Source organism: Dermacentor silvarum, chromosome 10, assembly GCF_013339745.2.
Source record: "Dermacentor silvarum isolate Dsil-2018 chromosome 10, BIME_Dsil_1.4, whole genome shotgun sequence".
Taxonomy (NCBI): domain Eukaryota; kingdom Metazoa; phylum Arthropoda; class Arachnida; order Ixodida; family Ixodidae; genus Dermacentor; species Dermacentor silvarum.
This window is the reverse complement of record NC_051163.1, coordinates 124,351,450-124,373,406: the sequence shown is the minus strand read 5'-3', so window position 1 is coordinate 124,373,406 and position 21,957 is coordinate 124,351,450. Positions and strand designations below refer to the sequence as shown.

Below are 21,957 nucleotides of genomic sequence, written 5' to 3'. Positions count from 1 at the left end.
GTGCTCACCTCTGCAGCGGTTCACTTCACCTTCAGTCATGGCATATGAACTAGCCACAGTCGAAGCACTTTTAAACGTTATCTTTTCGGCGGTCCGGCTGGATATCATTCATGGATTGGGCACACCAGACTAATCTCTGTTTCCTCTCCCGGCCGGGCAAACGGTGACTGGTCGGCTTCACTTCCACTAATGATCTCCCAAACGACATTTTCCTACGCAGCGGACTGAGCGACGTTCCTGTGGCCTTGTTGCGGACAAATGGAGAGTCTATTCGCATGAAAAATCCGAAAGTCGCTCAGGAAGAGCTTCGAAAGGCGACACCACACTATAACCATTTGATCCCCGAAGTACGCCATTTCGGTTGCGGAGGCATTCTTGCGTGTTCGACACACCAGACTTGCATCACTGAAAATCTCAAATGTACAACGTTTACCTCGCGTCCGATGATCTGCTCTGTTCCGTCACACCTTTCTTGTGCTTAAGAACTAGCTCGTGGGGGTCGACTCGAGCCTTACCCATTCGGATATTTTAGCAGTGTTTTTTGTACCGGAGCCGTATCTCTATTTCGTGGCTCACGTTTATGTGGGAACGAAATCACCCCTATTAATCAGTCATTGTTACTTTCGCTGGCACAGCTCACACCAACGAGTTCAAAGCATGGCCACTCACTTGCCATGTTGAATCGCTATGTCCTCGCCCCATCGAGTGTATTATAGCGAATTCCAATGGCATATTCGGAGTGACCGACGAACTCCGCACCGGAGCACTACGCTGCGGCTGAAGCACAGGTACTCCTGTCAGATCAATTTGCCGGGGGCGCTCGCGCACATCCGCTTCTGGAAGTGCCCAGCATTCCTCGTGTCAAGCGCCGTTTTCAGCATTTTCGGCTCGAAGTCGTGCGCGCGTATTGTGTATTTCGCGATTCAGTTTAGCCTCCTAATGGAAGTCACACCGCCTGTAAGCCTACCTCTCTCGTCGATGGTGAACCCGGGAAGTGCCGACACGGAATGTGGGTGGACTTGGCTCTCATAAAATACTTTGTCGCGTGCGCACTGCCGTGCGCGTGTTCATGCAATGTTTCGCATTGGGGGTTCGGCTACAGTGTGCGAGGTTCGTGTAGCGGTGACACGGATGCCTTGTCTCACTTTTATGTCCCTTTTAAGTCATTTGCTGAATAATAGTTAGCGAAGCCATATGGCCAGCTCGTACAGCCGCGTTGCAATGACGACGTTGTCAGAGGGCTTCAATTCCATGTAACGCCTTCGTGACGGGCCGATGACGTTGAGGTAGCGCGGGTTACTGGCAGACTTCATATATCACAATCACAGCTTTTGGTCGCCCGTTCGCTTGCACGTCGAGGTCGCCGCCAGCCGTTGCCTCACCTGAGGCTATAAGACAAAGTCTTGACGACAGTCGCATTGGTCCGGTCGCGGGATCTATTCCCGATGGAGGCCAAATGCAAGAACAAGGCCTTGTTGTCGAGGTTAAAAAAAGATCTCCAGGTGATCAAAATTATTCTGGAGCCCTCCACAACGGTGTGGCTCATAATTAGGTCGCTGTTTTGGCAAGTAAAACGCCGTAATTTAATTTTTGTTTTCCTTCGTTCGATGTGAACCTTAAAATTTGGTGGTAGTAACAAATGCTCTTGTCGCAGATGTTTTGACCCTATTTGATTTTGACCAGCTGATACAGCCGCGTTGCAGTGACGACGTTGTCAGAGTGTTTCAGCTCCATGTACTGCCTAAAAAATTAAATTATGGGGTTTTACGTGCCAAAATCACGATCTGATTATGAGGCACGCCATAGTTGGGGACTCCGGAAATTTGGACCACGTGGGGTTTTTTAACGTGAACGATGGGCCGATGACGCTGAGGTAGCGCGGGCTAATGGCAGATTTCATAATTCACAATCACAGCTTTTGCCCACCCGTTTGCTTGCACGTCGAGGTCGCCGACAGCCATTGCTTGACCTGAGGTCTTGGCGACAGTCACATCGGTCCGCCCGCGGAATCGAATCTCGATTCAGGCCAAATGCAAGAAGGCCTTGTTGTCGAGGTTAAAAAAAGAGCTCCAGGTGGCGCAAAATAATTCTGGAGCTCTCCACTACGGTGTGCCTCATAATTAGGTCAGGATTTTGGCAAATAAAACGCCGTAATTAAATTTTTGTTTTCCTTCGTTAGATGTGTACCTTAAAATTCGCTGGTAGTAACTATGCTCTTGTCGAAGAATTTTTCCCTTATTTTATTTCTTCAGGAGGTAATCGACCTAATAACGAATGTTCGTGACTGCGTTGCTGTGCTTGACATGCCAGTGAAAAAAAAGGTGCTTGGAATGAACAGTACCATAAGGTGGTTTCAATATTTACCGAAAGGTTTGGAGTAATGGTTAACTTGTCCGCCATCCAAAAGGCGCACCGTATTGGCAAACACTTCGAAAATAAGGTGCGTCCGAAAATTGTTGCCAACTTGTGAAATACCAACTTGTGAAATGGACAATATGGCTCCACAACTCTGTGCATGTTGATGCAATAGTTTTTTTAGATAAAAAAAGCGTTTGACAGAGTACCACACAGTCCGCTATTGCAACAACTGTTGTTTCTTAGTATGTCAGGGTCGATATCCAGACCACGGTGTTAGAAGTACAGATGGAACGACGGAGCGCCGCCGCCGTGCACTCGCTGCGTCGAACTTCGGTACCTCCGCTCCATCACGCCGCGAGATGGCAGGAGCGGCCGCGTGGCCGACATGCGGGCTATGGAGGGGGTCCAAGCACAGCCTACAGACAAGAAGTGCAAGCCTACAGACGATGGTTCTCAGTGTCATTCTTTCAACACACACACACGCACCACCTCGAAACCGCCACCTCGAGCTCAGCAGTGTAACGTCATAGCCAATGGGCTACCGCGTACGGGCATGGATGAAAGACTGTTTTACAATATATTGGCAGAAAAAGAAAGCCAATGCCCGATGAATGTTAAATAAAATGGACATCGTGTGAACTCCGCCAAGAAAATTCCCAAAGCAGTCGCAGGGCATTCAAACCTACCAGGGCCCTATTTCGAATAAATTAAACAGTATATTCTATAATCACGTTTGTCTGCACAGATACATAATATATAATCGCAAGGTTATCGATAACTTCAGTTGATAGCAATCAACAGTTATATTTTGTTTAAACTGGAGCTCTTGAATAAATTTGCTTAACGATTGGCAAGAATGCAGCTAACAGCCCTTATTTAATGTACTTTTAAGCCTACTTCTAGCCTTTTGTGGTTTTGTAATTATTGCAGAGCTGATCGTATGCCCCGTCCTTATCTATGTTTTCTTCCTTCTTTTTGACATACGGAACAACTTTTAAGTAGCCCTTTGTCATTAAATTCTTAAAATCAAATCCAAAATTTCGCTGAAATAATTTTGCGACGCCGGCCACTGGCGAACCCCTCCTTCCTTCGCCCACTCTTCCACACCGCATCGATGGCAAACCTACGCGTCAACCGATGCTCTGTTGTTATCCGGAATGAGTGTTGCACGGACGGGATATCAATCAATCTATTATTCATTCACTGAATGAATGAACGAATGAATCAATCAATCGATCAATCAATATGTTTATTTCCGTTTTTCGTGTACACGATACAGCGAAAATAGGTGGCAAGAGAAAAAATTGCTTTCTCGCAGCTTGACTGAGCTCTTGCCAACCGTACAAGAGCAAATATGTATGCAGAAAATTAGTACACACAAGTTTTTCTTGTTCTTTTTACAGCTTCAAATGAAGGTCAACCGTCGCCCAGAATGGATGGATAACATAATATGAAGTATTGCAAACCAAATACACACAAAATACAAACTGAAACTACATGGGGACAAGGATTGGTTGCACCATAAGCATTAATCATAAGCCTATCACCATAAGCATTAATCAAACACTTTAGAATAATAAAATCAAGAAAGATATATTAAAGATACTAGATACTAGGAACTATACAAAGATGAAATATTTGCTTTTTCGTCAGCGTTAGTATATCTATTTCTAGTGCATAGTATTCGTTTAATGTAAGTGGCATTTTGTGTCGAATCCTTTCTGGGCCATAATGTGTACAGAAGAAACTTCAAAAGGTGGCTTGTACCTGAAGTGATATAATGCTATGTTTTCCTTTAAGTTTCCAAGGTCTAAACATTTTTCAATTTTGCCGAGTTTAGCATTTGTATACGTTATTAGTAATTTGCGAATGTAGATTTTGTCTGCTTTTATTTTTCTATCCTTGCGAAATAGTGGATCTGTGTGTTCTAGAAACAGGGCGCTTTGGGTGGACCGCAGTGCCTTTTTCTGCATTATCGTAAGTTTGTGTAGGTTTGTAAGCGTGGTGTTTCCCCAGACTGATCCGCAGTAATACAGGTGGGTATTCAACAAGGCGCAATATAAAGTACTTTCCACATTTGCCGGAAGAATATGGCGACGAGTTAGCACACCGGCAGCTTTGATCACCATACAGGTGCACCAGAAAGTAAACGGAGCACTCGAGCGGCGGGTGACCTGCATCTTCGTGCCCTAGCGGCGGCAGCGCTAGGGCACGAGCAAGCGAGAAGGGGAGAGTAAAGCCTAGCGTACGTCGGGACGGGCTCTTGCCGCTTTCCACCTTAGAACTATTGCGTGGTCTAAACAGCTTGTTTTCGTGTCCGCAGTACATTTGTGGCATGCTCGAAGATATGCACTGAAAATAGCAAACTTGTTCACTTTATTCCTCCAATACCAATGCGCGTAATGCGATTACAAAAGGAAATTTGCTGTCAGTGTTGCTGCGCAGGCTAAATAACTCGTTTCCACGGATCGTCCAGACTATTAGCAAGCCTATACTTGATGGAAAACTCTTCTTCCTTGAGAACGTTCAATGCGTTTCCTGGAGAGTTTGTCACAATGCCGTCAATATTCTTCCTGAAACAAAAAGCACAGAAAGCTCACATTAGCTATTTCTGCTGAAGATGACTTCAAACGACTTCGCACCTTGTGTTGTTTGTTCGTTTTGTGTTATTTGCAACGAGTTATACACTTATGCACCTTCTCTTAGAGAACATCTCCAACCTTGTGGTGTTTATGCTGTAGCACACTATGAAGTATCTTTTGGCACTTGCAACATAAACTTTCTAAATATTTTATTCAGATGTCCAAAAATCACTCGATTATATAATCTTCAATGGCAAAATAAAAGCTACGCAGCATTTCAGAAGTGAGCAGATCAATGATAAGTTGAGTGAAAGCCTTCTTTCCTCACGATAATTGTTGGAGTTTAGTTCCCGGAGTTATTATTTTGTAACCCGAGCGATGCATGCCTACATAATAATTTAGACCATACCGAACTCATAAATCCTCCGCAACAAGAGCATTTTTTTCATGTAGCCCAGCGAGGTTTTGCCGTCGTGGCTCAGATACAAACCTCTTCCACTGCATCAAATTGCCACATCCACAAATCCAACGCTGCTCGGTGGTTCGAATGCAACTGAGAGCAGCGGACCTAATGTTTCAGAGTTTTTGAGGTTTCTTGATTCTGTGATTTCTGTGATTTCTTTCGTCAATTTTTCTGTGCGCTGAAAACGTTTTTTGGCGACTATGCATGGTCGTTTAAAATGGTCACATCCCTACTTCAAAGGTAAAGACGAAGACGCCGGTGATTTAAGGCACTGGTGTGCACAAGTGCCGATCATTATATTATTCATGTTGTTTTCTTCCACTGTTCACTTACGCATAATATTATCGTAGCACAGGCGAAACACCGTCGGCTAAGGCTGCTGAGCACGAGATCGCGGGATCGAATCCTGGCCGCGGCGGCCGCATTTCGATGGAGGCGAAATGCAAAAACGCCCTTGTGCTTGCGTTATAGTGCACATTAAAGAACCCCAGGTTGTCAAAATTAATCCGGAGCCCTCCACTACGGCGTGCCTCATAATCAGAACTGGTTTTGGCACGTAAAACCCCAGAAAGAAGAAGAAGCGAAACACCATAAAGGGAGCTCCTTTAAAAGAAATTAGAGCGAGATGCGTATTCAGTCATTCTGCACAGTTTGGCTTGTCCCGTAAACATCCGCAAGCGCATGAGGCTTTCACAAAATCAAAATTTCGGGTGCCATTAAAGAAAATCTCACAAATTTAGAAGATCAAGCATGAACGAGAATGTTACTTTTGAAGGCCTATCGCTGCCGATAACACTTGACCAGTAGGGTCAAGCTTCACAACGTCACAACTATAGGTGCTCATGGCCGAGGGGCTTGAGTTGACAGTGGCATCATACTGTTTGAGGAATTAAAATATTACACTGAAATTATCTTATTTCAATCATTATATTACAATCTTTACAATAAAATCAGTGAGAATTAAGGATCAGTAGACATCCGACGTTATATCCTTGCTATTAACTTTCTTAACTCACCACTGTAACTTTCGCTATCAACAGCCCAGCTGGTGGCCGTAAGTATGACACGTGTTTTTGTTTGTCTACAAAACGAAAATACGCACAGTAAAGCTGCGATTGAGTTACTGCTTTAAACATAAGATGCTCGCAAATGGCTGTTGGATGTTAACTTAGCTGAAAATCGTAGGGTGGAAGAGGAAATGACAACCTGTAATCCCGAAAGATAGGTACATAATAGAAACGGAGATATAGCATCACATCAACTTGATTTGAAATTCGTAAGTGTTCCTACTAATTCTCAACGCAAGAAATTCTTCTCTTGTTCACTGCGCGCAGTCCTGCCACTTATGTAAGTATAGAACGCTTTTGTTGCATGATCATACCTGTTGCGCGAACCGTGGCGTTAAAATAGCGTTTTAAATTTGTCTTTTGTGGATACATTTATTGCATTTAGGACCCGTTATTCACTGGGAGATAGATTCGTTTCTATAGATATACTTATTTCACCCGTGTAAATTCTTGTTTGACCCTTGCGCAGGCAAAGTACTACCAGAGTTCTGCTGTCTGACTGCTGTTTACGACCGCCCCCGCCCCCTCCATCCTTGCTTTTCATTTAGTTCCCGCTCATTATTCTCTGGAAAAAAAGAGGAAGCACACAGCGCAAAAAAGACAAGGTCGAGAGAGCGACACGCACACAGCGCTGTTCTTGCTTTTTTTTTTCCAATGCATCACCAACACGCCCAAGCTTCCACGCTAAGTCCTTACTCTTAACGCCCTCTCATTTTCTCACCCCTGCCTCTCTGATAATGAGCTTGATTCCTACTCCCAACTAAGGGGCAGTTTTTCCCTTTACCGCCCATTGCCCCCCTTCAGCCAATGAATCGATTGTTTAGATTCCTGACAGAATAGATATCTCTTTTTAAAATGAACGGCTACTGTGTCAAAAGCTGTTCATGGGTTGCGTCAAGCCACCATGATCATTTCGGTGTCTTGAAATATCTTTCTCTTTTGTTTATTTTCTTGTGTATTGTTTTCCGCCAACGGCTTTCTTTTTTTTTAATTTCTCTTTCTCGTGTCTTACATAACGCTAGCAAGAAAATGACTCTTTAGTTGAAATAAGTTTATGTGATGTCTGCTCATCTCAGTTCTAAACAAGACACATATTTTTCACAGGGGGCTGGTCGTCTGAGTGATCGAACAGGGATCGAACAAAAGATGTCTCTGCAGGAACTCCGTATTTCGACAAGTACTTTTTTCTTTGTCGTGGGCCAGACGAAGACAAGTCCCTTTGCCGGAACATTGGCTCTCTGCAGAGACATCTCTCGTTCACTACCTGTTCCACCACTCCACACTGTAGTATCTGTGACACCATATGGCTTTGCATCATCTATCGCCGATAACGAACAAGCCCCACTGAAAACCAAGCTTTGAATTCGCATGCTACTTTTAAGGTGGCAACGCTTCGCGACACTCGCGCAATCAAGCGCGACAACCGTAAATGCTTGTCGGTGGCCGTTTCCGGAAGAATAAAAGTATTCTTCTCAATACTCCCGGCTGAGGCTTCCATTGTCCAACTATTGCCGACAACGCCAAGATTGAAACCTTTTGTTTACCTCTTTCTTGTGGGGAAAGATAGTGCACTACGTGACGGAAGTTGGAGTGCGATATTTCAGAACTTCTACTATAGTTGGAAAAGCCCAATTAAATGAATCTGCTTCAAACACTGCTCGATCGAAATTGTGGGAATGCAACACGTGCCCAAACAGTTCATACATTTATTTGATATCAGTTTGTTATTTTTATTTACTCGCCAAATACGAACTGCAACAAAAGTTATGCCTGTCTCTTGATGTAGTCCAGTCGAAGTTGTGGCTTTATTCTAGCAGCGGCAGTTTACTTTATTTTCACCTGCTCAGAGTAAAATCACCAGAATTTGGCTAGTCTTCTCAAATGCTTGAACACCGGTGGAAGTTAGAAAAGGTCACCTGAAAAATCGGCGGATTGTGAATGCGTTGTCAGCTGTCCAAACGTAGGCCTTGTCCACATAATCGTGCACTGAGCTGTTGAGAGATCGCCGAGCAGTCACCCAGGACATCCGAAGCGTAGGGTAGATATCTATGAATCGGTTGTTGGTGCCGTCTCCTTGCCAGCGGTGTCGTGTCACACCGAGCTTCTCGAACATCGTGGCGATAGTTGAGAGAAAATTGTTGCCGCTCACGTCAAAACCTGCGAGGAGTGTTTCGTTTTTTATATGTAATTTACTCAAAAAATCTTATGATTCGAGTTCTAATCTATGCACCCCGCACGAAGGCAGTTATTTGTAAGAAACCGTGTTGTTTCAGTTTCAAGTGGCGTGTTAGTGGTCTCTGAATTCTGTTAGATATTTCCTGTTTCTTCCGTTCCCATAAAATTGCTTTTAAATGTTATTTCCCGTCTTTATGAAGCCACCACTGCTGAACAAAGCAGAACGGTTGCTAACCCTAGCACATCACGTGAGAGCAGCAACATTTACAAAAGGTCAAATGGTCATCATTGATTCAATTACGAATGACCGTTTCGTTGAACGACCGTTTATATTGCAGGTTTGACACATTTAATGAGGTTACTGACATTCTTTATTGAGGCATGGGTTTAATATAAACTGAAGTAGTGTCTCACGAAAAATGAGGGCACAAAAGCGAATGTTACTTTTCCGCATAAAAACTAGTAGGCCATTCAAGGGCCCTGGTTTGTGACAGCGGCACGCACACATCTTTATTCTCGTATTTATTCGCATTCACGTCGTGAACATTTACTGATGATACTGCGACTTTATTTGAAATTGCTAATAGGTCATGACGACCGACAGGTGCGTACCATATTGACGTACAGATCGTGTCCTCATGAAAATTGTGATGCACGTAAGTACCAATACTTAAGCTATGATTATAGACGCACATATTAATGGTATCTCGAAAAGTGTGATGCAGATAAATATGGATACTTTAGCTATGATTCGAAGCAACTAGGTCGTCCACTAGTTCGAAATAAAGAATTATTGCACATGTCTACATAATAACCAGCGTTTCTCTAACACTTTAATTAGTGATACGAGAAGGCTAAGCTCCAAGCGCATTTGGCGAACTCTAAACGCCGTTGTTATAATGGATTCTTCCAGCTAGGTCGCCCACTAGCTCGAAATGAAGAATTATTGCACATGTGTATTAATAACCAGTGTTTCTCTAACACTTTAATTATTGATACGAGAAGGCCAAGCGCATTCGGCGAGCTCTAAACGCCGTTGTTAAAATGGAGGCGGTAGATGAAGTTTTGAGAAAGGCAGATGTTGGGAGAGCGATGTGAACCAATAATTAGCTTTCCCAAATTTGCGGAAATTGAAAGTAACTGCGTTAATAGCGCTTATGACGCCCAGACTTACCATCTGTCACGCAGCCACCGTAATCATTAGCATGGAACCACGACCATTTGCCTTGGAGTCACACACACACACGTGCACACGCGCACACAGTGATTATATTGACTGTTAAGCTTTGCAGTTGTTAAAACCGACATATGTGGATTAGTTAACCATAGGATATTTATTACGTTCGAAAAAAAAACCACCTCGCTTTTCTGGGACTGAACCTGAAACGCGATAAGAGTGAGCAAATTTCATCAATAAATGAACCTTATTAAGAGAAATCATTATGGTTGTTGCCAGCGAATTACTTCGAGTGCATTTCACGTGTTCCTAAGCAATCTTCAGAAATAATATTTGCTGTCTTTAATGAAAGCTGGGGACGTTTGCGTAGATGGTGGGATAGCAGAGAGACAGAGTACGACTTTATTCCATGCTATACTCCAGGTCTTGGGTGAAAGTTACGATACTCACAGTATTTCTTGGCATAGTTTGGCATGACATGTTTACCGTTGAAACTATGAAACATAAACAGCAACTGTCTCTGTTTCGCGCGTCTTGGGGTAAACATGTCCTTTAATTAACGAATCTTCACTGGCAAGCAACCTATGGCGTATACGAAGCTTAAAACGTGGCGCTTTGTAGCCTATCAGTCACTTCGACACTGCCAGTTCCTTGTAGTGTAGGTCGCGTGAGCGGCGACAGGCTAGCTCTTCACTGGCTTTAGCAACAGATGAGAATTATTCCTATAGTTGACCTTTACTTGATTGTTGCTTCTGTAATGAAATCAGTTTTCTTACGTGTCTACAGGCGCAGACTACACTCCGATTCAAACTTAGTAGATAGCACTGTCGATACTAGAGCGGCATTACCCGTTACTTTCGCTTTTTGACGGTCGAAAAAATGTGGCGTGGCATTTAAAGACAAGACACTAGAATGCGTTGCGCAAATAGCCTCAATATTAAACCCGCACATAAAACTCATAATGCATAAAGAAATGATTATACTGATTACGTCGGAGTTCGTATGACCGAAATGAGAGCACACGTTACAAAGCAAAGCGCCAGCATTCCAGACTAAAATCTACTACCACGTATAATACAAGCAACGATGTATAAGGCGGCAGCTTTGTGACGTCACTATAGATACATAATGTGAAGACTCTCTTCCGTAAATGTGTGGGTGGCCAAAACAAGTTCACCATAAAGCGGGCTAATACATAAATTTTAATGGCCGCACGACTTACGCAGCTTGCACAACGTAGCTTCCCAAATATGAAAAGGATTACAAATGCGGATGTTGTGTTACCGCTGTATGTAAAAGCCCGATAAAAAAAAACCTAATGCAAGATTACACTCGGCATTTTATCTTGCTTGCGGTTTCCGGAAAAAAACCTAGCAGATTCACTTTCTTGTTTACGCTTTCTCTCACCTATTCTGTGCATTCTTCGACATTTTTGACCAGTCAAATCGCAGAGCTTCATTGCACGCGGCATGAAAAGTGAACAACTGGGCTGGACATTGGAAAATCAGTTATGTGGAAGCCCGGAAGGTAAAGCAAAGCAAAGTCCATGAAAGGGAGATATTGACATCCACCGGTCTTGTAGCAAGGCCCTACATAGGAAACCTTTACCTGTTTCTAATAAAAAAAAGCTTCAAAGCTGAAGAAAAATTCGTCCTGGTCCGAGATTCGAATCCGGGACCAACGCCTTTCCTTGCGGCCGCTCTCTTATCTTAGCTAACCGCGAGGTTAGCCGATCGCAGAGCGAGGGCGAATTAATCGACAACGTAAGCAATTGCTCTTCCTTGTGTGCTTCCACGTAATTGATTTGCCATATTCAGTGTCCTAGTGCTTCTAATTCTAGAATAATTCACTCTCGCTCGGCGATCTGCTAACTTCGTGGTTAGCTTATATAGGAGAGCGACTGCGAGGAAAGGCATTGGCCCCGGATTCGAATCTCGGACCAGGACGAATTTTTCTTCAACTGTGAAGCTTTTTTACTGAGAAGCCTGTGAAGGTTTTCTTTGTAGTGTCGTGCTACAAGATTGGCGGATGTCAATATTTCTCGTTCATGAGCTGGACATTGTGTCTTGTTTTTGGAAAGCAGTCACATCGCTTGAGCATTTTGCACCTGTGTCGTTGAGCTAATCATAACGGTAATAAGCGGTCACTGCAATAAAAGCAGTGATGCCAACCGGCCATAATTGTTCATTTGCATAATGCCCTAACAGGTGTAGATAACCTTAACATATCGCGCTTTGGTTTTCAACCAATGCTTCAGTATTGTGCCAGAGAAATGTGTTTGCTTGCTTCCTAGCTCGTAAGCCGAAATTAAATTATGGAGCTAAAGTTTCAAAACTCGACAACGGGCAACGAGTGGTGCCATAGTGAAGGGCTGCGGAAAAATTCCAACAGCCTGACATTACTTAACAAGCACCAAAAAAAGGTACAACCGTGTTTTTGCATGCCGTAGCCTTTGGAAGCGAACCCGCGACCATGTGCTCAGCAGTCCAACATATAGCCACTGCGGCAGGTATTGTACGAAAGCAATTAGTGCACAGCCATGTCATATTTAAATTTGACTACATGACAGCGAAATAAAAACACGTTGGTCTTCAGTATGGAAAAATGGACAGATATACTTGCCTACATGTTTAAGAAGGTGGGCGTGATATTGAGAAATAGAAAACCTATCCAGTGCTCCCTTGAAAACGTCTTTGTCAGCTGCACTGAATATCGACAGGAGTACGTTTACCATGCGACTTGGAGGAACTGAAACACACGCAACAAACAAGTTAGCTGCTGACATTTCCATAACTACGTGTGCAGATTAAAGGGCACGTAAACAAGCATAATGAATTCACGATAAGGAAATGAAAAAGTGCAAATAAAGCAACTACAGCTACAACAGACAGAAACACTGCGCAGTGTTTGTTTATTTGTGTTTTTCTTTCTTCCTATCACGGTTCAAGTCAATGACGTATTCCCGAAAAATCCATGCACATCCATACCGCGCACATTTTAGTGGTCTTTAAATCAATTTTACGTATCATTGCTCAGTCAGCCAATACCCCAACGGCAACATCAATATAAACGCTTGCCCACAAGGCAGTGTAACAGCACTGCGTTAGTGATGATAGTACTGGGGCAGTAATGCGCCAAGCTGCTATGAATATCACATTGCCAGAAAGGCCTGAGCTTGATCCTCTGTGGCAGTGTTGAGCGCAGTTTCGCTTTTCATACACCGAGGGCACAGCTCATTGTGAGGAGGTGGCCTGACGATTATAATGGAGGCGCAGCGAAAACTAGGGACACAAAAAGACTTAGCTTCGAGTTGTGATCTCCTGTCAAAATAAAACGTTTGCATGCTTTAGTTCCATACAAGGAGTTTTACAAGTTTATATTCAATTAAGTGCCAGTGTGAGCCGTGAGGCAACTATATGTACACGGTTTACAGCTAATTACAAACAATTCTGTTACGTCATTGCTAGAAGGATTCATTCCCCTTCATTCAAAAATACACGAGTTGACACAACGTTCATGCATGGTATATATAGCGCGCTGATGGGAAGTGCTTATAAGCGCTTGCCAGCATGCAAGCACTTATTAGCACGAATATCACATTGAATTTGTATATTTACGCTTTTCGTCCTGAAAATTGGTAAAGATAGGGCTTCGTCGACCTGCTGCCGTGACCTAACGGCTATTGGGGTGCGCGTTCAATATTCCCAGGTGGGCAAAATTAAGCCTGACTCTGCCACTACGCGTGACCCATAAGCATATCGCTGTTTTGGCTTGTAAAACCATTGAAAAACATTTTCAGGCTTTGGTAATGCGGTGCTGCAGTTTAAGCTAGTGTCAATGGCATATTGTCGCTAGCAACGAGAAATAACAGCCAAAAATTACTGACGTCATGGTAGGAGTGGTGCTCAACACCCATCTTTACTGTTTTCTTCCTCTTGTCTTAAGAATACATATCCTCTGCAAAGCTATCGCCATTTCTCGAAGCCGAGTCTACATATCCTATTTTTCTTCCCTATCACTTAAAAATCAGCTGTTGCTTTTTTTACAGAAACGGAATTGTTTTCCTTCTGGCAATTCGCCAGTGGCACCAGTGGCACTTGGCCTACATTATCGCCACTTGCGATAGATTATAAGCAAAGTTTAAAAAGCGAGATAAACGAATCGCTACATTATAAGGGCCCTGTTTGTACACGCACTGTAACTCAGTTAAGAGCGAGAAGTGGAGAAAACAAGCGGCACGATTTTTGCTCGTCGCGGCCACACGATGCAAACAGATAATCAAGCCAGGAGAATCATTTGGGAGCTTATGTGCTATTTTAGTTGATATCAAATGGTAAGGCAAATAAAAATGAAAAGAGACACAAAATAAATCACCTCGTCACCGTCGGGCGCCGCACCTACATCATCTTTATCGTTGGGTTATCTACCAATTGAGTTGCGGCGACGGTATTCGCACACCAATAACGTTCAAAATTGAGCACGTGATGTAATAAACTACATATATTTGTAAGCAAAAGACCAACAAAATAAAAGTGTGCCACCCATACCTTCACTCCAAAGGTAGCGCATCAGATTCTCGGCCAGGCTAACACCCCCTGCGTACATATTTTCTCTTCCGCGTAGGTTTGCAGTTTTGATGTCAACGTAGAGGAGTAGCATTTTGTTCCTGTAGCGTCCATTTTCTGTATTGTGGAAAAGACACCGATAACATTCGTGAATCTATAGAATGCAGTATCACAGCCTATTGAAGCGTTTTTTCCCAACACATAAGTAGCAACATGCAGGCACATCATCACTTTCTCGACAGATAGCAATGAAAGGTGACGTCTTCATGCGACGGACAAAGATATTCCCATTCCTTGTCCAAACGAACTTCCAACCTATTTCGCGCTTTCGGGAAATTGCCGTCCCCAGTAACATTTTCATTGCCCGGCACAAGTGCTCACTTATATAGAGGGGAGTGTCGTTCTGCGATCCGATGGTCACGTTCGTTATCTTCTTTTTTAGAGTGACCTCGAGGACCTTGTCACGTTTTTCGCGGCCTTGAAACTGGACAATGATGTTCGGTTTATGTTTATCTTTAGTCTGCACCCTGTGGCACAGAACGACGTCACAGGCTGATATCGGTTCTCCGATAGCTTCGCCAACTTCCGTCAGGAGCTGTGCAAGCTTCTCATCATCTGCTTTTACAATTCCCGTGATTTCAATGTTTCGATTGCGCGAGTATATCTCCAATTTTAGCATGTTTATTTAACATTCAACAAGATCTTTTTCGAGGGCATGGATCCTGAGTTTGAGAGCATCATTTTGCTTCTTTGTTCTCGTTCAGAACAAAGGCAAGTTGACGGCTCGCATCATCAAGACGTGCTAAGATAGTTCGAAGTACATTTTATTTCTTCAAATTCAGCACACATTTCTCGCTCGTCTGTGCGCATACTTCGTTCGACAGCATATTATGTGCTTTTCCACTCGGCTCTTATTTCTTCTTTAAAATCTTGCAACAGCTTTGCGAACTCTTTTGACATGATAGGTACTGCATGCAAAACCCAGGAAAGAAGAAACACCAGCCCTTCCCCTGTCAAGAAAATGGGGGTAAGCGAAGCTTCTCGTGTGTGTATCTGACGTTCCTGATGATTTTCTTTCGTTCTTTCTCTCTCTCCTTCTTTTTCTCCCTGGTACGTGCCATTGAGCTCGGACCCTTTCTGCACTACCACCAGGATCGGCCCACTTCTTCAGCGTCACACCGCCACCACCGCCGACACTTGTGAGCCTATAAAGCTTCGCTTAGAAAGCACAAACACAGTAAAAAAGGGCACATGGCAGCAGCGACAGCGGCTAATATATTATACAAGATATACCAGATCAACGCCAGACTAATGTTATGTTTTGAGCTACTGTAAATGTGCATCTTTGCTTCCCTTTAATAAAGGAAAAAGTATCCCGTGGCACAGTGGATAAAGTGTCTGCCTTTCATATGAAGTTGATGCGTTCGAATCCACTTCCGTGCATTTCTTCCGGCTACCTATTTACGGGTGAAATATTTGTACTTTCATTCAGCACAGTGCAATCCTAAAAATAAAAAGAGGAAATATGAAATGCTTAGGAAAAAATACATTTTTCCGCAATAGGGACGCCTTACGGATCCTAATCACAACAGCCATTTTTGTGTATTTTTTTATTTTTAGGGTGTGTCAAAATATCACCGTAGTTGTGTCAGTCACACTGAGCAAAACAGTTACACCCTTCTGGGATTATTTGGCCACAGAATAACAATCGACATTTATCTTGCGTGCCTTTCCTTCCTTTCTTTAGAGCTGCGCGCCTGGTACTTCCATGTTACGAACTCTGAGGTTTCTCGCTATGTCATGCGCGTTATCGCAGGACATAGCGTTCTTGACAAGAAAGCAGCAAACGCACAATTATAAATAAAGGAAACGACAGCAAAACAGACGACGATTATTGTTCTGTGAAAAAAATACGCCCCAAATTAGGGCTCATGCGACAAACAAAGAGTACCCGGAAGAAACTAAACTTTTTACTACGCGTAACATTGTCGTAAGATAACAAAAAAATTGGAGGACGCTTAAGCTTCGCCTTTAAGAGTGGATGATGATGTATGGGGTTTAATGGCGCAAGGGCCAGATATGGCCAAAGAGCGCCATACACATGGTGCTCTTTGGTGCTCATACCATCAGGAAGAGTGGAACGCGATAACGTCATAGGGCCCCGTTAGCATCACATTTTACTTTCAGTGGACTTCACTGTAACGCAGAACTTGGGGAAGACAGCTTACAAAGACCAAGCTTACACCAATCCCCTTAAATTCGGCTTCACCTTTAAACAGAAATGCATTGCTAGGGAGACGTTTTTGAGGGACAATATAAGTCGTCTATTATTAAAATGTGAAGGCCCTAGCACCTTTTCTTCTTATTTTATTAATTGTTTGTTATTGCCCCCACGCACGCGCGTGTACAAAACGCATTAGGCAGGCGAAGTGCCAATTTGACCTGACGAAGATGCGAGCGCAATGTGGATAGCATTTTCGCAAGTAAACTACCGAAGCGCGTGGGGGTTTGTCTGGTGGAAATGCTGGAAAAGGAGTTTGTGTTTGAGTTTCCGCGTAGCAGAATTATGTTTTCTCCTACATTCAAATTACAATCCCACGCCACCGTGTCTGTAGGTTGTGGTGAAGTTATACTTTGCCATTTTTTCTGACGGATTTCACGGTAAGAAATTCCATTCTTGTTCACCACCTTGCACCACGTGGAGGGCCTGCGCAGTCGGGGTGGTTCGGGATGATTTTCTCCTTCGCTAACACCCTGCGCCACACGGAGGGGCCTGCGCGGTCGGGGTGGTTGAGGATGATTTTCTTCGCCCCGGACGCTGACATCCACGCCGTCGCCGATGCCAGATTTTCGGTGACATGGGGCCCTTAACGCTTTCGCGTTTATAGCATGACAGCTGAACTTGTTCATTCAATAGAAAACGAAAGAAACGAATTGGCTCACACGAGGGATCGTAAAATGTTTCGTCGCATGAAATCAGCTCGATCATCGATGTCAGTCGAAATGTTATTAACGTATATCCTTGTTATTTGCGTCAAAATGGAACCAATATAGATCACTGACTGATACGGTTGAATTTTACGTGAACGTATGCCAAATGCACATTAGTTGAGAATTCATTTGTCGGAGTTTTCTTGTGTTACATGAGTATCAATCATATATCTATCGGCTGCAGTGCACCTACAGTGCTAACATTCTGCTATCTGCCATAGAGGATAATTTAAAATTGGCTGCCAAGTACAATGGCTGACACAGGCTTACTTACCGCTCGAACGCAGATAGGTTAGGTTGCTGCAGGCTTAGAGTAAATGAAGCTGTTGAATTGAAACGACCCTGAAGGGGAATCTCTATTTTTAACGTCTTGCAGCGTCATAAGACGAAGGATGAGAAAAGTCACGGGCGCTTAACTTTCAGCGGCGCTCTCCTTTGAGTAAGCCTTATTCAAGCCCTTTCAAGTGCCTCCGCCACTTGAAAAATCGCTCCAGAAACCTGAGGTTCGCGATTTATTTACCTTACGAGAAGGCTCTCGGACTTTTCAATCAACCCATCCTTGTGCCCACAACCGCGCTTGTAAAACTTTTTTTTTAACTGGTGGACACAAAGTTCCAAAGTAATGAAAGGGTGACCCACACAGCGCATGCTATATATACACATGCTTCTCTTAATTACCGCATTCTCTGTGGAAACTGGTAATGCATAATGCCCTCACCTGCGCTCACTGTGTCCTTGAGATAGGTGAGGTAGACGCCGACGTCGGTCTCCTGCTCGCAGTCGCGGCCATAATCGCAGCCCGGACCGTGGTAAAACTTTGTCACCGTCCCATTAGGCGCAAAAGTGACGTCGGCTTCGATGGCATTGACGCCCTGCTCCATGAAATCGTCCAACTCTCGCAGGCTGTTCGCCATATGTCCGAAGACGTAGACGGGCCGACGGTGGTCGCTTGTCGCAGACGTTGGTATGAATTCTAGCTGGGGAAGTAAGCGTCATTTTAGAGATTCAAATATACTAATTGTCAATTATAATATGATTCCGGCAATGTCATGTTTGATGGCTGCACTTGACCTTTAAGACTCGCCACGTTAGGTTAGTGGTTATATGGCGTTGGGTTGCTGAGCCCGAGGACATGGGTTCGATCACGGCTGCGGATCAAGCCGCATTTCCATGGGAGTGAAATAAAACATCTCGTGTGATTATATGTAAGTGCTTGTTAGGAAGTCCGGGTGGTTAAATTCAATCCGGAGTCCTCCACTAAGGTGCAACTCACATTCAGATCGTAGTTTTGGCACGGGTTTGGCAAAATCCCAGGGGCCGAATTCACTATGGTTCTTGATTGTAAGTGCTTTTAAAATTAGCCGACAGCCCTCACTAATAATTTGTCGACTATCAGGATTAAGTGAACTTTTCTTGTATGAACAATTACAGCCGAAGAAAGTTTTGTGAACATGGCACATTTTTTTTTCTAGTGCACCTATAAGAAATGCGCCGTTTACTAGGTTTCTTGGTAAGCTTTGGCGAGGCCGACTGTTAGAAGGAAATTATCTTTTTGTCACGCGCGTCATGTGTGTCACGCACGAAACTATGTAGAGTATTTTGATTCTTCACTTCAAAACGTATTTTTTTTCGGAAGCCTCCAAAGTTTATTCCAATTAAGTAACTGTAGATGCATGACCTGCGAAGGTGGACATCACTTGGATGAAAAACCAAACCAATTAATAAAAAAAGATTACCATGATAAGCTTTGGAATGACAAAATTTCTTGCACATTATTAAATAAAAATTTGAAGGGAACCGTAATAAGTACCTAGTTCCATGCTTTTTTGCTTAAAAAGAAATAAGTGGTGCAATTTATCTCTTAGGATCTCCTCATTATGCACCCGGAACCACGAAGCATGGCTTGACGTAGTCGAGTGGCGTAAAATGAAGTTTGCCGTACGCCAGAATAAAGAGGGGCCAAACTGTCTAAGCGGCTATGCATCGAATCCACAGTTGCGCACAATGCCAATCAGAATAATACTGTTTGAAGAGGGAAACCTGCCGGCAGCTTCATTTTGCGACACTCTCTTATGTCCCACCGGGATTGGACAGAGGGCTGCCTTTCGCGGTGCCGAATGCGCGCTGAGATAATTTTAACGAATAATTTGGCGCTCGATATTTCGTTCTGCATTGCTATTTGAAAACATACAAAGGCGGAAGGGCACCTTTAGATTATTTACATCAACCTTCCAATATTAGTTTATTAGTAAAATAGTCTGATTTGGTTATTTCTGCAAATGATGGCTCCGTGGGCGGATAACTCTCTGTAGCGACGTGATTCGCGTAAATGTCACATGCTTTTTTTTAAGAAAACAGTAATTGAAGTAAAAAAAGTATTATTTCCCCGAGTTTCGCGGTATGAACGCCATATGAAAACCATCATTGCTTCTGTTTTTAACTTCATGTTTGCTTATGCACCGATTTAGAAGTTTATCCCTTGTTTAAACGGCAGATTCAATGCAAGATCTTTCTGTACAAGCTAAACAAATCAACAGAATAATTACGTGCCTCTTCACGCGTTGGTGCAAATACAGTCGAGGCTGCGCCTACAGCTGCGTTAGGTATGTATAGGATATTCATTAACCCGCCACATTAGCTATGTGGCTATGGTGATGCGCCGCTCAGCTCAAGATCGTGGATTCGACCCCGGCGTCATTTCTGTAGGGGCGCAATGCGAAAAAAATCCCAGGTGCTCGGATTTAAGCGCACGTTAAAGAACCCCAAGTGGTCAACAGTATTTGAGAGTCGGCCACTACACCATGCGACGTAATCATATCGTTATTTTGTTAAGTAAAACTCGAGAAGGTATTTTTTAAGATTGCAATTTATTCGCCTTAACATTTCCAGTGCTTGCTCGTTTTGATTTACTGACTCGACTAGACTTTTGGGCTCCTTGAAACTCAGTAAGCTAAGAGTTATGGTATTCATGAGATATTCCTTGTTAACGTTACCCTTCTTAGCGCCTTGCAGCGTAGCATGTAGCAGATATGCGCTCACCCACACAGTACTCAGCATTTTTTTTAATAAACAGTGTCTCTATCCCTCTTCTTAGTGCCGCCTAATACAGCGCAAATGCGGGAATCGCAACGCTCATTGTAGAGAAATCGCAACGCTCCCTATGAATAAAATAAGTAATTTCTTTATATCACGATAACTCTGCATTGCAAAAGGATGCGACACTGTTATTTCACCTGTAGTGGGAATAGCGCGAGAAACGAGGACCAAGAGACGCACAACACAAGTGCTGTGCAGCGTTCGTGCTGCGTGTGTCTCAGTCTTAATTTTCCGGCCCTCTTTCGACTACAAGATGAACCTGCACAATTTACCACACTGCAAATGAATCGTACGGTGGCAAGAGCCCTAGGGAATCGGGAACATAATGAGAGGTCACGAGCAGAACCCTTGTTGAAAGTAATAGATGTCAGAGGAAATTTGAAATATATCTTTTCAATAGTGTCACCGTATTTCTATAACTAACACAGTACCAATTCGTAAAGGCGTGGCGAAGTCAAGCTACATGCGCGAATATTTTGTTATTTTGGTGGAACTGAGCGCCGACAGCCCCAACACAAGAGTACACTCATCTGATGTGCTCTCATGAAACTTCACTTTGACGTGACAGCCATCGCCCGCGGTTCTTAGCAGCAGTGACTATCGCTTTACAGATATAGTGTTCGAGATTCCACAAGACCTTAGGTTCAGAAAAATTCGCGCACTCTGATTTCGGTGTACATAAAAGAAAACAAAAACGCGAAGCATCAAGAACCACAAAAATCTCCTTTAGATATCTCTTATAGCCAAGTTGGAATTATACGTCGTCAGATATCAATTATCATGAATTATTCAATACAGAAAATGTTAATAAGCCACTGCACTCTTAAGGATGGGATGCGCTACTGTCAAGAACCAACATGCATAATTATTTCACGAAATTTATATCTGCGTTGGCTGCTAGGTGCTGTCATATGCAAGTTTCAATTTTTCGGACATATTCTAGCGAAGCAGTATGTCAAATTACCATGCACGCTGCTGTTGCAAGGAGAACCACTTGACCCTGCAGCATCGTCGCTCGTTGAATAAGCTGTAGCCACGCCGGAACACCACAGCTCCACGAGTGTGTAGGCCGTTGAAGAAAAAACTTCAGGGGTCAAGCAAGCACGGTAGCAAACGTGATTCTGAACAGCGCCTATGACGCTCTATACTGCCACAAATTCAAGGTCCATGGCCACTGGTGCAGCAGATACTGGCGTAGCCTCCTCCTAAGAGAAAGCAATGATTACCGTATGTAGGTCAGGGCTGTTTAGCACAGCGGTCAATAGAAAAGTTATCGGGTGAGCAATAACTCGCACTCTCCCAGTTAGCACGCCACCCGGCGGCTATCATGTTTGTTTAAAGAAGATATATTTGCTCGAACTAAAGCTGCAACAGCCTAACACACTGATCGCCTTCTCTCTTTCTTTTTTTGTTATCGGAATTTTAGTTATGAGTACCACTCGCATTCGTAGTTCGTGAGTTTGGTCGTTGGACACCAATTAAG

At 43.6% G+C, this 21,957-nt stretch overlaps 1 protein-coding gene across 1 annotated transcript; it reads right to left on the bottom strand.

The window, feature by feature from the left end:
- Positions 1-4,732: 4,732 nt before the first annotated feature.
- LOC119431822 (dermonecrotic toxin SPH) lies at positions 4,733-21,673 on the bottom strand. The gene is made up of 5 exons (XM_049656961.1): positions 21,439-21,673; positions 18,097-18,355; positions 14,370-14,504; positions 8,387-8,627; positions 4,733-4,931 (listed from the first exon to the last, which is right to left on the bottom strand). Exons 1-5 carry the CDS (start codon positions 21,481-21,483, stop codon positions 4,805-4,807), a joined length of 807 nt encoding a protein of 268 aa, XP_049512918.1. The 5' UTR covers positions 21,484-21,673; the 3' UTR covers positions 4,733-4,804.
- Positions 21,674-21,957: the final 284 nt, after the last annotated feature.